The sequence below is a fragment of the Phyllostomus discolor genome, chromosome X (genome assembly GCF_004126475.2).
Source record: "Phyllostomus discolor isolate MPI-MPIP mPhyDis1 chromosome X, mPhyDis1.pri.v3, whole genome shotgun sequence".
NCBI classification, from domain to species: domain Eukaryota; kingdom Metazoa; phylum Chordata; class Mammalia; order Chiroptera; family Phyllostomidae; genus Phyllostomus; species Phyllostomus discolor.
The window spans coordinates 25,152,499-25,170,660 of NC_050198.1; the positions used below are offsets into that span (position 1 = coordinate 25,152,499).

The 18,162-nt window shown below is 41.9% G+C and overlaps 1 protein-coding gene and 1 non-coding gene across 2 annotated transcripts; both read left to right on the forward strand.

Annotated features, from left to right (window-relative positions):
• The first annotated feature begins 4,044 nt into the window (after positions 1 to 4,044).
• On the forward strand, positions 4,045 to 13,111 carry LOC114505677 (cofilin-1-like). The gene is given in 3 exon segments (XM_036016902.1): positions 4,045 to 4,281; positions 12,694 to 12,941; positions 12,943 to 13,111. Coding segments are annotated over 3 exon segments (639 nt in total). The 3' UTR covers positions 13,097 to 13,111.
• LOC114505873 lies at positions 11,465 to 11,595 on the forward strand. Its single transcript, XR_003685328.1, has one exon. It is a non-coding gene; the product is annotated as a small nucleolar RNA SNORA48 (small nucleolar RNA).
• Positions 13,112 to 18,162: the final 5,051 nt, after the last annotated feature.

The following is an 18,162-nucleotide window of genomic DNA, read 5'->3' on the forward strand; positions in this document are numbered from 1 at the left end:
TTTAAGGGTTTTGATATTTTTAAAAATTATTTTATTGTTGTTCAATTACAGTTGTCTGTAGGGTTTTGATACTGACAAATCGTTCTCCATAAAGATTGATTGCAAGTTATTCTTCCACAGCAGTTTGTGAGGATACTTATTCCTTTGCATTTTCTTGTGATCCATAGCCTTTGGGAACTATCTTTTTAGGGGAGTGGGAGGAGAATATTTGTAATTTGAGAAGAGAAATACTGCATCTCAGGTTTTAGTAGAGTCTCCTGTGGAAGCTGGTCTGTGCTGTAGCTGTGTGGACTGCACAGTTCGTATTGATGGGAATTTTCTCCAGCATTTTGGCAACTTTCTGACACATGCTATTCAGTAGAAATAACTCTGCTTTTATTTGCCTGTTTATGGGACCTGTGACAGCTTAATTTCTAGGCAGTGATTAGGTAAGTCAATTACATTGAGTGGCAGTCAATAAATATTTGGTGGCTCTTTGAAAAGACTCCTTCCTTTCACCCCTCTCCTAAGTCAGAATTTCTATGTCCTGTGAAAGTTAAGAATTGTTGCTCATCCCAAAGCCCTCCCAGCATGCCCTGATTTTCTGGATAATTTGAGGAAAACTTAGCATTTCTGAATTAAAACCATTCATAATTAACAAACATCTGCATGAAGGCATTTCTTATTTTATATAACGGATATGTTGGGGATTCCGTTTACTTCACAATTAGGACTGTTGTATGTAACTACAGTCCTATTTCTAATTTCTCTGGAGTTGTCCAGGGTAATTCTCTTCGTAAAGTGAATAATGACATGTATTGCAAATCCATAGTTTTGGCTAGCTGGAGTGCTGACAGTCAGTTCGTTGATCAGCCTAATGTGTGAAGGACATTGTGCTAGGAGCTATGGAGGGAGTTTGCTTTTGGTGTTTGGGCCTCAGTCCTGTCCCTTGGGGCTTTAGTGAAGAGTGTGGCAGAGTCCCTGCCAGGTTGGGTCTACTACTGTCCCTCCTTCCTGCTGGGGGTACTGCTGTTGTCACAACTGTCCCCACTCTCTTCTCAGCCTTTGGGTACCAGCAGCTGAGGAAAAGCAAATAAATGTGGAAACTGAATCCAGAGGTCACCAGCCCAGAGAGCAGTGTTTCAGAACAGGCCAGTAATGTGAAAAAGCAGTTTTTGTTTAAATGAAAACGTGTTTCTAAAAGTGAATTCCTGCCCTTATCTGGCTTACAGTAAGGCTAAAAGTTTCAACAGATGGGGAGCATGGCACAGAGACGAGCCACTCAGTCCTGAACCAACACAGAACATTCCTTAACATCCCCTCATCACCTTTGCTTTTCCATTTCTTAATGCAATGTAGCAAAATTCAAGTTCATCACATAACTCCATGGAAAGAAGCAAATGAGTAGCCAGGAGTCAGATACAAATGGGGCATGTCCACAAAAATGACATTTTGAATTTTGTAGTTTGGAGCTTGTTATACTTTTTCCCAGAGAAAAGCAGAGCAACATTTAAAATGGTCATTAGATTCCTAGGCTAGACCTCAAAATTCTATGTAGTTCATATTATAACTAAACTACCCCTCTCTTATAATTAAAAATTAGCAGGAAACAAAATGTTGCTTTGCAATAATATATTTTAAAAACAAAGAAAAATTAAGTTTAGAACTGAGAATAAAACTGTTTTACTCATCCGAAGAATTAGTGCTGACAAAAAGCAGACTTAATAGAAAATAGGGAAGAAGCCATTAACTTTGGGAAAGATTCTAATAATTACTTCTGGGAATTATCACAGGGTTTAAGACTTGAAGTCACTGGTTCTTTTTCTTGAATTTTACTTCACAATTTATGGCCTTTCTTTTTAACTACAATCATAGCACTAAAACTGCTCTGTTGTAACACCAGCTGTGATTGGGTGAGATTTGGGTTCGTACATTGAACTAAAAGAGGGAACGATTTTCCTGAGGCCACTATGTACTAGGTAGAGAGAAGCTGTAGGAGATAAAGGTAAAAAGTGAAAGAGAACATAAGTGAAAAAAGATCTTCTGAGGTGGAATTACTTTGTCCGGCAAGGTGGCAGATGGCAGTGAGGAGAATAAATGATGAGGGCAAAGAAAACTTGGGCCTGCCAGTGCCCTTGACCTGCAGAATGGCTCCATGAATGCCCGAGAGCTTGGGTGCTGTGCCTAGAGTGTGTGGAAAGGGACGGAAGGCACCAAGTGTATCCAGCCATTCACATATGAGACCTGCTTTAATACCAGTGTTTGAAATGGTAAGCCTGCCTTCTCTGTAGTGCCAGACTACCAGAGCTAATCTCCACAGATGCCCCCCTCCCTATAGGACTGGTATTCATGCTCTTGGGTCCTAGCTGCCCCTGGGACTTGCTTTTGGCTAATAGAGTGTTGTGGCATGACAATGCGTGACTTCTAAGGCTAGATCCTAAGAACTCTTGTAGCTACTCCTTGAGTCTCCTGGAATATACACTCTAGGGGAAGCCAGCCACTATGCTGGTTTAGGGAAGCATGGGTACTGTGAAACTGCTGTGCTATAAGGAAGCCCACATCTGCTTTCCAGGCACTCAGCACAGGTGCCAGACATGTGAGTGAAGGAGATGCAGATAAGTGCAGCCTTATCCACTGTCTCAGTGCAACCAGACTCAGAACCTCAAAGAACTGCATAGCTGAACCTGTTATCATCCCCCAGAACCGCAGGTAATGAAAAATAAATGATTGTTTTAAGTCACTAAGTTTTGGGGGGGTCTCTTCCATACCAGTAGTAGACAACCGGGACCTAAATTAAACCCAGAACTAACTTTCCTGCAAAGCACGCCAACATCCAGTTCCAAACTACCTTGTACTCCCATGAGGATGCATTGACCCATATTTCAACCTGCCTAGCGCAAGAGAACGTTAAGAATCTCCCAGCATGCTCAGCTGTTAGACCTCCATTCATTTCTTTTAAAATCTCACTGGTGGGCCCTTTGCTAGGTTAGAAGTGCAGTGATTACAATTAAGGAAAAGAAATGAAGAAACAACAACCATGAACCTCTTTCTTAAATGAATAAAGGTAACATTAGATACTCGTAGCATTCTGGTGAGGCAGCCTTGGTGGAACCCAGGAAGTAACTCTGGGCCAATGATCCATCGCTGACTGGAAAAACAACTTCCTGTCTCTGCAAAGTAACTGCTAATAGTTTAAATCTTTTACTCATTTCTGTAGGATCTCTTTCTAAGAACTGGGTCCTTCTGCAGACCTAGAGCAGTGTAGGTGTGCTTCAGAGACTGACTCAAGGAATTGATTTAAAAAAGGCCATCTGGGCACACTGGCTGAATTCCTTGTGCTGTGCAAATGACTTTAACAGAGCAGTCATTTTCTTGGCGAGTTTTCACTGGCTTGTTGTTGTGTTTTATGACGCAGCTGGTAGACTCATCATGGACTAATTACATAAATTAAGCCAGTCAAGACAACACAGTCATCAAGCTGAATGAGATCCTAGTTTCACCAATTCCTTACTCTAAAAAAAACCCAAAAAAACAAAAAAACAACAAAACAAAAAAACAAAAACCCCAAAACAAAACATGTGATGATGTTAGAGAAGCTGATACGACACAAACGATTTGTCCCGGGAGTCAGTACCCCCTGTAAGGTAGAACCAGCAGGCATTCCTTTCCTCCTGGTACCGGGAATGCTGTCACAAAGCACAGATGGTGCTCAAAGATGTCTGCCTAATGAATGAATCTATGACTTAAAAGTCTTGAAGCTGAGTAGCTCAGAGTCAGGTAACCCAGAGGGATACTAAAAATAGCCAGGCTGAAAACAGCTCCATTCATGCTGTAATTGAGTTACAGCCTAGCTAACTATACAGGGTATTCAACCAGGCTAGAAACAGGCAGAAATATAGAATGTCATCAAGGACATCTTGAGAAAGAAAGAGTATCCATATTTTCTGACTTTAGGGGCACAATGTATATCAACAGGAGACATTTCTGATCTTGTACCAGTTTGATCTCAGGGGATAGAACAAATCTTTTTTGTTTTGGAGGTCTTTGTTCAAAACCCTCTGTAGCATGAACCCTACTGTCAGCACTGCCAAGGGGCTTCACACAGAGGGACGAAGGTGCTTCGTGAGCCAGGCTGTGGCAGAGAGTTTCTCTTGGGCTCCCAAAAGGCATGGCTGTGGTAAGGACATAAGCAAGCAGCCAGAGGAGCCAGCAGACAGCAGCACACTAGAAAGGGTTCACCTCCCTTCAGCCCTTACCCAGCAGTGCCATGCTACAGAACCAATGGCTGGACCCTCAGAAACAGTAATGGTGACAGTGATGTCAGGGAAGGCAGGAGCAGGACAAGAAGGGGTCTGATGCCACCCCTACAGTCCCTAACTCTTACGGCTTTCTTGAGACACATTTCCCCTAAGGAGACTTGTCTTTCTCCCTGCTTCCCCAACCAACTGGTTGCACACTGCACATTTGTCACCCATCCCCAATTTCATGCTGAACTCCTAACCCCCAATGTGATGGTCTTAGGAGACGGGGCTTTTGAGAGGTAATAAGGTCACAGATGGGATTGGTGACTTCATAAAAGGGACCCCAAAAAGCTTCCTAGCACCACTTGTGAGAATGCAGCAAGTGGACAGTTGTCTATGGATCAGGAAGTGGACTCTCACTAGACACCAAACTGTTGGCACCTTGATCTTGGACTTTGAGCCTCCAGAACTGTGAGAAACATATGTGTGTTGTTTATAAGCTGCCCAGCCTGTGGTATTTTGTTCTAGCAGCCCAGAGGGGCTAACACAGTCCCCTCCGGTTGTCTCGGGGATGAGGTCAAGAAATAATGCATGTAGTTTGTGATGGTTAATTACCAAGTGAGGAGCTATGCCTGCTATTAAAATTAGGTTAATTGTAGAGCATAATTGTCCAATAAACCTCTGGGGGCAATGACAAAAGGAAAATTCAGCATGTACATTGTTGACTACTTTGCATTTCTGGACACTATTAATCTTCCAGGATCCTCAGAAAACACTTCACTCAACATTTGTCAGAAAAGTTTACCAAGAAGGAAGGTGATGATGATTTCAATAACCAGAAAGAAAGGGGAGGGAACCAGTATTGGGCCTTTGAAAGGAGTCTCTTGCTGTTACCACCACAAAACGATAACAAAAGGATTATAACTTTAAAGGTACATTTGAAGGCCCTGATATATTTTAATTGCCTCAGGCTCTCACAAATCATGATGTAAGAAACAGTTTTAAAGGAGAGGGTGTGCATAAAGAAAAAACTAAGTTGCAAGTCAGAAGTGCTGACTGGTTTCATTTTTAAAAACTTTTAATTTTCGAATAATGATAGATTCACAGGAAGCTGCATAACTACAGTACAAAAATGAAGACCAGGAAACATATTCAGACCCTATTCAGACTTTGCCAGTTTTACATGGGTTCATTTGCATGTTTGTGTGTGTATAGTTCCATGCAATGTCATCACATGTGTAGCTTTGTGTAACCACCATGATCAAGATAATGAACTCTGCCATTACCTCAAGGCTCCCCCAGATTATCTCTTTATGGCCACACCCACTCCCCTCACCTCCCCCATCCCTAATCCCTGGCAATACTGTACTGTTCCCCATCTAGAACTATGTTATTCCACAAATGTTGAATACATGGAATCAAATGGTATCTATCCTTTTGAGACTGAATTTTTTTTCACTCAACAGAATTCCCTGAAGCTTTGTCCATGTTGTTATGTGTATCACCATGTCTTAGTCAGCTCAGGCTGCTATAACAAAATACTAAGGGCTGGGTGGTTTAAACAACAGACATTTAGTTCTCACAGTTCTAGAGACTGGAAGTCCAAGATCAAGGTTCTGCTAGAACTGATTCTTGGTGACGGCCTTTTTACTGCTTTGAGTGACCAGGGGAAATGAGAGACAAGGAGCTCTGGTTTCTCTTCCTTTTCTTATAAGGACACTAATGCCATCATGTAGGTCCCACCCTCATAACCACAGCTAAGCCTAATCACCTCCCAAAGCCCCGCCTCCAAATACCATCACATTGGGGGTTAGGGTTTTAACATATGAGCTTTGGAGGGGACACAAACATTGAGTCCATAGTATGCTAGTTCATTCCTTTTTATTGTTGAGTAGTATTCCATGGTGTGGTTGTACCACAATTTAACCATCACTCACTGAAGTATATTTAAGTAGCTCTAAGTCTTTGGTTATTACAAATAAACAAATAAACTGCTATGGACATTTGTGTAGAAGTTTCTGTGTGAAAAGAAGTTTTCATTTGTCTCAGATAAATGAGCACAAGAGCTGAGCCATATAGTTAACTTTATTTTTATTTTTAAAATTTTATTTATTTTAGCCCTGGCTGGCGTAGCTCAGTGGATTGAGCACGGGCTGGGAACCAAAGTGTCCCAGGTTCGATTCCCAGCCAGGGTACATTCCTGGGTTGCAGGCCATAACCCCCAGCAACCGCACATTGATGTTTCTCTCTCTCTCTCCCTCTCACTCTCTCTCTCTCTCTCTCTCTCTCTCCCCCTCTCCCTCCCTTCCCTCCCTAAAAAAATAAATAAATAAAATTAAAAAAAAAGATAAAAAAAAGATTTTATTTATTTTTAGAGAGAGGGGAATGAAGGGAGAAAGAGAGGGAGAGAAACATCAGTGTGTGGTTGACTCTTGCACACCCCCTACCGGGGACCTGGCCTGCAACCCAGGCATGTGTCCTGACTGGGAATCGAACCAGTGAGCTTTTGGTTGACAGGACGGTGCTAAGCCCACTGAGCCACACCAGCCAGGGCACTAAATCCATTTTTAGTTTTAAAGGGACCTGTCAAACTGTTTTCCAGAGTGGCTGCATCATTTAATGTTCCCACCAGCAAGGTATGAATGATCGTTTCTGTGCATATTGTCCAGCATTTGGTATTATCACTATTTTTATTTTAACCATTCTGATAGGGCTGTGGTGATAATGTAATTGTGGTTTTAATCTGCATTTCCCTGATGGCTAATCATGTTGAACATCTTTTCATGTGCTTATTTGCTATCCGTATATCCTCTTCATTGAAATATCTGTTCATGCCCTGGCTGGCGTAGCTCAGTGGATTGAGCGCGGGCTGCGAACCAAAGTGTCGCAGGTTCGATTCCCAGTCAGGGCACATGCCTGGGTTGCAGGCCAGGGCCCCCAGCAACCGCACATTGATGTTTCTCTCTCTCTCTTTCTCCTTCCCTTCCCTCTCTAAAAATAAACAAATTAAAAAAAAAGAAAAAGAAATATCTGTTCATGTCTTTTGCCCATTTTATAATTGGATTGTTTATTACTGTTGAGTTTTGAGAGTTCTTTAGTTATTCTGAATATAAGTCCTTTGTCAAATATGTGATTTGCAAATATTTTCCCCAGTCTTTAACTTGCCTTGTCATCTTTTTTAACTTTATTTTTTAATTATGGTTGACACACAATATTATATTACTTTCAGGTATATAATATGGTGACTTGAGATTTCTATACCTTACAAAGTGATGATCACAATAAATGTAGCACCAATCTGGCACCATACATAGTTTTTACAATATTATTGACTATAGTCCCTGTGCTGTACTTTATATCCCTGTGGCTATTTTTATAGCTGGCGATTTGAACTCCTTAATCTCTCTTTTCATATTCTTAACAGGCTCTTTGGTAGAGCAAAGTTTAAAATTTTGATATGGTCTCATTTAAAATTTTAAAAAATAATGGTGATCTCCTTGCCTGCCCTACCCTGTATTTCATGCACATATTTCATCCATCTGTCTTCCACCCAGCTGATGTTTATCCAGTACCTACTATGTTCCAGGTTTACTAGCTGGTACTAGTGGTCTGGAAAGGAATAAAATACAGTTACCCTCAAGTATTCACTCTAGTGGGGCCAAGGACATGGAGCACATGCCTTCACTGAGAGTGTGGTATGGGATGTAAAGCAGGCTGTGGGACCCCACGGCTGAGCACCTTCTCTGGCCAGGAGAGTTGGGGAAGGTCACTCCTTGCTTGTCTGTTTCACACAACTTCTGGGGGACTGCCAGTTATGGACCATTTGAAATCCTAGTATTATTCTAGCTACATATAGGTCATAGTGTATTGTGTAAAAACATATCCATATGTTTTTTTTTAATCAAAATTACCACTGGTTCATTTTCTAGGATATTCTTTCCACATTTTGAAATGGCTAATATCAAAATAGTGATCCTGTGAGATTAACAGACAATTCACCCCTGGATGTGATCATTTTTCAAAATAAAATGCTGCCTGTTAGTTCAACAGGTGGTCTTCACTATGAAGTACAGGTATCAAGGAAAGGTGTAGTTGGGTCTTGTTGTATAACAGTCCTCAGTCCTAATATAGCAACATTCATCTGAGAAGCTGAAAGGACTTGACTCACATGACAAGCTGCCTCATTTTGCATGACTCTAAGGAAGGCAAGATGAGATTTATTATGCAATGGCCTATATTCCAAGTAGAATATGATGTTCCCTACCTAGGTAACTAGAAAAGTATGTCCAGTGACACATTTGAGAGGAACCTAGAGATGCGTAATTTAGAAGAGAGGACTGAACTATCTGTTTAGGCCACAGTTTTCCTCCAAGAATTTTGAAAATTGTAAGGTCTGATCTTATGTAGGACTGACTGAATTATCATTACAACAAGTACTTAAGGCTCAAAGCCTGAGAATGCTTTTTGTTATCATGTCCAAGCAGTAGCTCATCCTGTCATTTCCCTCTGGGTGGTGGCCCCCCACCCCTAATAATCTCCCTTCCTTACTATTCTTACTGCAGTTTGGTCTGGGAACACTTGACATCCTGCTGCCCAGCAGCCTCTCTCTGCCCCAACTCGCTTTGTACACAGCTGCTATAGACTACATGTTTGTGCCCCATGCCCAAATCCATCTGCTGATGCCTACTCCCCGATGTGATGGCATTAGGAGGTGGGACCTCTGGGAGGTGATTCGGTCCTGAGGGTGATCCCTCATAAAACAGACACCAGAGAGTTCCCTTGCCTCTTCTGCCTTGTGAGGACACAGTGAGAAGGTGTCACCTATGAACCAGGAAGTGAGCCCTTGCTGGACATTGAATCTGCCAGCACTATGATGTTGCACTTCTAGGCTATAGAACTGTGAGAAATAAATGTCTGTTGTTTATAAGCTACTCAGCCTATTCTGTTCTAGCAGCTTGAGCTAAGACAGCAAGAAAATCATATTTATATACCAAATTCAACACTTCCTCCTGTCATTCTGCTGCTTAGAAATCTTTAGTTGCTCCCCACTGCTGACAAAATAAAGGCCAAATGCTTCATTCTCTACCATCAGCCCCAATCTACCTTTCCAACCTACCTTTTCATCTCCCACTTGTTTTCTAAACACACACTTAAACACCACAGTCAACAGATGGTCAGCTCCATGATGTGAAGTCAGAGACTGGCGTCACTCTCATTCACCACTGTATTCCTGCTTTGTGGGTTTTGTTGAATGACCCGTCGTCCCCTCCAGCCATTGTTTCCAAAATCACCATTTCCAAAGACTCCTTGGCCATTCCTATCCCTACATGCTCCCCATCCCCGCAAAGTTTCTACATACTAGGTATCTTCTCCCTCACCCCCACAGCCAGAAACAGCTTTTCTCCTCCCCTCTGATTATCTGAATCCTTTCTAGGTCTCCAGGTTTTATTCAAGCTCCAACATAGAAAGCATCTGTAACTTTCAAGCACACCATGGTATCTACCTCCCTAGAAGAGTCCCTGCACTTTTGGTAGCACTCATTCATTCACTCTGCATTTACTAAGATGACCAGGACTGTGCGGTGGAGGAGCTCACAGCATAGTTGGCATTTACCACCTATTATGGCCTCTTGTTGGGTTGATGATGTCACAGGCCATGTTTTAAGCTTATTTGTATTCCCACCTGCAGGCCTTAGCATGATGTTTAATAAACATCTTTTTGCCCTGGCTGGTGTGGCTCAGTGGATTGAGCACCGGCGTGAAAACTAAAGGATCCTGGGTTCGATTCACAGTCAGGGCACATGCCTGGGTTGCAAGCCAATGCTTCTCTCTCTCTGTCTTTCTTTTCTCCTTTCCCCTCTGCGTAAAAAAAAAATAAATAAAATCTTTAAAAAATCTTTTGAGTGGTTAAAATAATACTTTGATTTGATTTGATATTTTCCCTTCTGTAGTTTTCTTCCTTCACCCAATCAAAATCATTCCCTATTACCTATACCTGATACTTACAGGGTGGCTCTCATTATCTTAATTTTATCAATGAGGAAACGGAGGCACAGAATGGTAAAAATCACGTGTTTCAGGCTGCAAGTGAGTCATGATTGCTTCATTCAAAATTGAGGTTGAACAGTTTTGGAACCAAAGACAGCTCTGTCTCCATAGTGCTAGTATTTAGATACCTCTGTTAGATGCAGAGTACAAATTGTGCCCCATTGCTCACACATACAGACTTCACCAACACCACAAAGAGGAACACGTGTATGTTTAAAGTCATAGTTTGGCTTTGCAGAATAATTAATGTTCTGATATTCATCATCAAGTTGTGTGGAAGGTGACACACAGTACATTCAAAGACATTCCAGAGAGAAAAGAGTGGATGGCAGTCAGTGAGCTGCAACATCTTTCCTTTCATAGGACAATTCTTGTGGAAGAAACGTCAGTGCTGCCTTTTTCTATTTTCAGCACAAGTAACACTGAACTAATCTAATTGTTATTCAAGTGGAGGTGTACAGCCACAAACCTTCATTTAATCTGCAAGTTTTGCAAAACAACAAACTAACATACAATAGAGGATACAAATGGGTGGTCTGCTGGCATAATTGATCTCACATAAAGGGTTTCCCCATTTTTGAAGGTAATTTGGAATACATATAAAAGGATATTTATAACCTTTCTATGAGGTAAGGAGAATCAGGAAAAACAAACCCAACACGTACTAATCAACCCAGTTTAACAAACAGAACAGTAGCCATAGCCTCGAAGCCTTCATATACAACATGAAATAATCTGAATGAGCAGCCAACATCCAGTGACATTCTGTGACATTGCATACAAAAACCCAGTCTCTCTTTAAAAACCTGGCACCACTGGTTCTGTATTCTTATAGGGAAATAATGAGGTGGGTTGCCCCTCCAGTTCACCACATCCCACGCTTTGTCTGCATAGCTGCCTTTGTTCATCCACATGACCTGTCTAATCCTGAGGCATCTGAGTTCAATAACCCCTGGCAAGTGTTTTCTTTGGGGTTTAGCTTTCTCTCCTTTGACACTGTTCAAGCTCTCCATTCCTAGTTCTCCTGCCTCTCCTTTGGGGAGTCTCTTTTCTGAATAGAGCAGGACCTTTAAGAGGTACTAGGCTCCATGGAGACATGCAGATGAGAAGAAAATGTCTCTGCCTTCAGTGGATGTGTACCTGCAGATGAAGCTGACCTGTGCACGATTGCATATAATACAAGAGAGTCTGCAATGGTGTCCCTGATCTGGGTAGAGTTACACCTGGCTTGGTGGTGCTTGTCTCATATCAGCCACAGACAAAGTAACTCCTTGTTTATCCCAGGTTGGGTTTTGGTCTGTGCCCTGGTTCATGCCTTAGACACATGGATTAAAAAAAGAGAGAGAGAGAGTTAGCAATGGGAATGGAGAAAGGGTTGCAGGAGCCCAACAGGGAGAAACTGTGTGTTAGTTAGGGCTCCCTAGAGGAATACAACCAATAGGATGCCTGTCTAGCTATCTATTTATCTATCTATCTGATTGATTTTAAACTATTGGCTCATGTCATTGTGGGTACTGGTAAGTCTGAAATCTGCAGTATAGGCTGACAAGTTAGAGAGACACAGGGAAGAGCTGATGTTGCAGCTTGAGTCAAGAGGTCTTTTGCTGGCAGAATTCATTCTTCCTCAGGGGACTTCAGTCTTTGTCTCTTAGCAGGCATGTCCAAACTTTCAGCATCTCTGGGCTACACTGGAAGAAGAAGAGTTGTCTCGGGCCACACATTAAATACATTATGACATGTAATCAGAAACAAATCTCATAATGTTTTAAGTAGATTTATGATTTTGTGTTGGGCCGAATTCATAGCCATCCTGAGCAGTGTGTGGCCCATGGGCTGCAGGTTGGACACCCCTATAAGGCCTGCATCTGGTTGGATGTGACCCCCCCCCTACATTATGGATGCTCTTCTGTTTTATTTAGTCTACTGACTGAAGTGTTAATCTCATCTGAAAAATACCTTCACAGCAACAGCTAGCTGAGGTTTGACCAAATATTTGGGTAGCGTGGTCTAGCCAGGTTGACACTTTAAAATAAACCATCACAGACTGCATGAGTGTGTGCATGTGTGTGCATGTGAAGGTTGAGGTGAGAATTTGAGAGGAAGACACACAGGGGAAGGACATTTTGTGTAAAGGGAACCTTGTGAACAAAGGAACAGAGGTGGGGCAATCTGAGTGTGTTCAGAGTAGAGTAATGCAGAGTAGAGTAATGCAGCAGCAGAGCAAAAAGTGCCAGGATATTGCTGGGGGTCCTGGCAGGGGGAAAGAGGGGTGGGGAATGGTGGGGGACAGGAGAAAATGTAATTGGAAAACTCTATGGGAGCTCAATCAGGAAATCACCTTGAATGCAATGGAAGGCTTTTGAACAAGGAAGTGGCAGAGTAAGATTATTTTAAGAAGAAAACTCGCCCTTGCTGATGTGCTTCAGTGGGTTGGGCCCTGGACACCAGAGAAGGTGAAGAAGCCCAAGAAGGCAGTGCTCTCCTGCCTGAGTGAAGACAAGAACATCAGCATGGAGGAGGGCAAGCAGATCCTGGTAGGTGACGTGGGCCAGAGGGTAGATGACCCCTATGCCACCTTTGTCAAGATATTGCCAGACAAAGACTGCCACTATGCCCTCTATGACGCAACCTACGAGACCAAGGAGAGCAAGAAGGAGGACCTGGTGTTTATCTTCTGAGTCTTCACTCCTTACGAGCAAAATGATCTATGCCAGCTCCAAGGATGCCATCAAGAAGCTGATAGGGACCAAGCATGAATTACAAGTAAACTGCTCTGATGTCAAGGACCGCTGCACTCTGGCAGAGAACCTGGAGGGCAAGCATTTCTGAGACTCCTCCAGCCCCCTGCCTGGAGCATCTGGCAGCTGCAGACCTGCCTGTGGGGGTTACAGGGTGCCTGCTTCCTGCCAGACCGCAGGAGCTGAGGGAATCCCAGCAGGGGGAGGGCAATCCCTTTACCTAGTTGCCAAACAGCCTCCCAGCCACTGGACCTTCCTCCTCCCTTCACCCCTGCCGGTTCTGGCCTTCCCAAACTGCTTTTGATCTTCTGATTCCTCTTGGCTTGAAGCAGACTAAATCCCCTCCAAGCACCCCAATTTGGGAGGGGCTTGTATTTTTTAACGACACCCCAGCTCCCCACCTGTTCCTCCACTTTCCCCCTGCTGCTAACTTCTAACTGAAATAGTGACTGTGCTTCTCTGCTTAGTTCTGTGTAGAAATGGAATGTTGTGGAGATGACTCCTCCCCATGCCACCTGGTCGTGGTCACTTGTGAAAGAAGGACCAATAAGGGACCTTCAATTAAAAAAACACACACAAAATAAAAAGTCTCACTTAAAAAAAATGCAGTAATCACCAAGAATAAAAATGTAAGTGTATGTGCCAGTGGAAAAACCTTTTTCTGAAAGTTATAACATGTTTTAATAAATTTGCTGATCTAAAGAATGCTAATTCTTACTTTTACTTGTCACAAAAAATTGAAAATTTTAATTACGTTGGGAAAAAGATATAGTTTTGTTAATAAAAGGTGTAAATTATGGAGTTGAAAGAGGTTTAGTTATTTCTCGGTGAGTTAAAAGGGCAAACTAGTCCTGGCTGCTGTGGCTCAATGGCTTGAATGCCGGCCTGCAGACTCAGAAGTTGCTGGATGATTCCCAATCAAGGCACATGCCTGGGTTGCAGGCCAGGCCCCCAACTGGGGGAGTGCGCAAGAGGCAACCGGTTGATGTTTCTCTCCCTTTCTCCCTCCTTTTCCCTTTCTCTAAAAATAAATAAAATATTTTTTTTAAAAAAAGGGGGCAAACTAAAGGGGACTAGGAAAGTTGCAGAGGGTCTGTGTAAATCGAAGAGGGTTCCTCTAAGTCAAAGAGGGTCTATGCAAATTAAAGGATTATGTAGAGAGAAGGAGCAAAAAGAGAAGGAATTGAGGAAGTGAAAAAAAAAAGGTGAGAAAGGATAAAGGAAAGAGATATACATATTACATGCACATTACAAGAAGGGAGGACATTTGGAGTATGAAACCCAATGAGGGAAATGGAAATGGGAGAAAAAGAAATAAGAAAGGAAAAGAAAGGCACATAGATAGATGGCAAAGCAAAGTGATCATTTTAATGATAAATGAAAAAGCCAAAGGCTCCCTTTGATTTTCCAAAACCAATTGCTATTTCCCAGTGGAAGCCCTAGATACAATTAGACAGTGGGGAACAAATTAATTGATTTCTGATATACTTTCATTTGTAATTTTAATTGTTATCTTAAAATGTTGTTACAAATAAGCAAATTTCATTGTTAATTGCCTAGTAATCAGATCTATAATCATATTATTTTAAGTATTTTTTGTCATTTAGAGACAGTCATTATTTTACTCTGATGCATTTGCAAAAATGTTACATCTCTTGACTTATTCTAAAATATGAGTTTCTAAGAATAAATTTGCAGGTTACACTTTTCAAATAGATGGGGATTTGTGAGGCTCTAGGGAATGACTGAATACATAGAGATAGTGGTGGATAATGGGGACAAACAGGAATTGATTACGGGGCTGAATGAACTGAAAATAATTACTGTTCTTGTGACTTCATTCAAAATATTGCTTATTTTTAAAAACTTGTTTCTTTTTTTAGAGCAATTTGGTAAATTGTAACAATATCAAAGCATTTACATTTTTCTCCCTACTTTATCTATCTAGAATTTGAAGCTCTTAAGGAGTGAATATTATTATGTTCATGGCAATATGTTTATTTGCATGGATCCAATAGGAATCTGATTTCTTCCAGTTTCCAATTGTGGGTTTATTCATCAAGACTTTCACTGGAATGTCATGTCTGAAGGGGAGACATGCCTAGACTCTGGATGTCAGCAAAAAGCTTTAAGCAATAAAGATTGAATTTGGAGCTGATAAAAGTCCCTTGGAGAAATAGCCTGGTACCGTGCTTATTCACATGGTTTACAGCAGTCTTTCCAGTTAAGAAGTAAAGGTTGCTTTCCTGGGAGATAACAGGGAAAGAACTTCAAGACATTTTGGGGACGTCTAGAACTTGAGGAGTTTACCCAAAGTTATAGATACTGCATGTAAAGCATGATGGCAAATATCATGCTTGGCTTCTTTGCCCTGAGAGGCTAATTAAAGCTCAATCTAAATTTCCTTGTAACATTCCACCAAAGTATATTTAGGAAAGCCCATATGATTAATTGCTATTCTTGTTGTGCTCATGCAAATAATCAGGCCAAATTAAAACTGGACTTAATGCTGTAAATGAGTTAGTCTTGATTTGCCTCTTTGATAAAAATGAGGGTGATTTTTAGGAGAAAAATTTTGTTTCAATAAAATATATAACACACGCCCTGGCTGGCGTAGCTCAGCGGATTGAGCACGGGCTGCGAACCAAAGCATCGCAGGTTCGATTCCCAGTCAGGGCACATGCCCGGGTTGCAGGCCACGGCCCCCAGCAACCACACATTGATGTTTCTCTCTCTCTCTCTTTCTCCCTCCCTTCCCTCTCTAAAAATAAATAAATAAAATCTTTAAAAAACTTTCCTGTAAATTGAAATAAAAAACAAAAAATATATAACACACAATTATCGAAATAGACTCTAGTTCAGCTCATTGTCTATAAAATTTTATTTTTCACTTATGAACTAGCCTGGATCTTGAATTTTTCTAATTTTCTGAAATGTTTTGGCTACAACCATCTAAATTCCATAGAAATGGAAGGAAAATTGACAGTGGGGATTTTTAACAGTGGAAAATCGTAACGGTGGGAAACTGGAACTCACCCCACCATTCTATCGACATTGTTTCTGTAAGTGTGGATTCTGACTAATGTGTAGCTTGTAGATGAACAGCGTGTTTGTACAAGAATCCTAGGAACAAACTTCAAAAGATACAGGCATCTGACCTTCAGGCATTCCAGCTCCAGGGGATTTGCTGACCACTGTGGCGTCAGGATGACCTAAAGCTGAGACAAAGTGAAGCCTGCATGACTAAACCAGGATGACACAGGGTACCAGCACTGTCCTTATCAGCACAAACTGTGCTGGTCTGCATGTAGAGAACTTTTCAACTCTTCCCTTGATGTCTTTGCTCTGTTCCCCTCTCCCTCCTTATAAAAACCTCTACCTGCACTGAGAGGGCGAGATGGGCTTTGAGACAGGAGTTCCGCATCTCCCAGGAGAGGGGCTTTGAGACATGAGTCCCCCATCTTCCTGGTGGCTGGCACCTGAAAATAAGCCACTTTCCTTTACATCAGCACCTGCCTATGGAGTATTGGCTTTCCTATCGGCAGGCAGCCAGACCTGCTTTTGGTTACAGTTTTACTTTTATCTTGGGTCTGTTTGGCTTTTAATGTGTGTTGTTTTTTTTTTTAATTTGTTCCCCTGACTTCACCTGTCCTTGGGTTTGGCTGGCACAAATGGCATTTATTGGGTGTCTGTTCTCTATTTTCCCAGAGCAGAGAGATTTAAGCTATGTATTCTCTGGTTAGGGAGGAGAGGTATAAACCATTTGCTCTTCAGTGTCCTTGGTTGAGGAAGATAAGGTCTTGTGATTCACCAGCTGGCTGTAAGTTGTCCGAATTGTTTGGCCTTGTGTAATTTTCTTGTCTTAGTTTCCTCATTCCACTTGCCCAGGTATTTTCCCAGCTTCTTACTAATCCTATCACAATAGCATTAGGATGGTCAACACGAAGGGAGAATTTGCAGAAGGTCCAGGGTTCTACCAGAATACACGATTTTGTATTTGTTACTAGACACCCCTGGGTTAGACAGTAGGATTCTGATTCCAATTGCAATGTGTGTTTTTTTCCCACACCACCAAGCAATTCTCTGACATCAGCTAAATGTTCTACAATTTAACCCAATTCTCACACTACCTGGTGATAGCATTGATTCCACAGGTTGAGGGCTCTGTCCCTAAGAGTACCCCCATCCCCCACTTCAGATACCAGCAGCAAATCCAGATTATCACCTGTGCTTCTGACCAATTAGCTGTAGACTGGAGGTTCCAAAGATCCCTACCTTTGGTTACATTTATTTGTTAGAGAAGCTCACAGAACTCAGAGAAACATTTACTTACTAGATCACTGGTTTATCATAGAAGGATAAAACTCAGAAATAGCTAGATGGAAGAAATGCATAGGGCAAGGTGTGGGGAAAGGGCACGAGCTTCCATGCCCTCTAGAGGAGTACCAGTTTTGGGGTTTTTATAGAGGCTTCATTACATAGGCTTGTTTAAGTCATTGATCGTTGATTACTGAAGTTAATCTCCAGCCCCTCTTCCCTCCCTCGGAAGAGGTCGGGGTGAAGTAGTACTGAAAGTTGCAACTCTCTAATCACATAGTTGGCTCCACTGGCAACCAGCCCCCATCCTGAAGTACTCTGCAAAAGCCACTTCATTAACATAACAAAAGACCGCTACCATTCTCTTCACAGGAAATGCCAAGGGTTTTAGGAGCTCTGTGTCGGAACGGATGGAAGACCAAATATATATATTTCTTATTGTGTATCACAAAATCACAGACAGTTATACAAAGATGTCTTTAAAAAAATTAAAATTGATACGTGGAAAAGCTTTGGCAGGTCGGGCCCAGCATGCAAAGGAATGTGGGGTGGGGGTGGGGTGGGGGTGGAGTGGTGCAAACAAAAATACCCAAAATATTGAAAAGGTTTAAAAACTCTAAAAATGATTACACTAAGTAAATCTTTGGAGGACAATGACACCAATAATCACTAAGCAAGAAGGTGTTGGGGAAAGAGCAAATTAGTTTGACAAAGCGTCGAGTATGTAATTCCAACACAGGACTGTACTCGGGTCTATCTGGGAGCTTATGGCCAAGCTTCATGTTCTACATCACCTGAGAGACAAACTGCTAAAAGTGCGCCTTATTACCTAAGATGTAG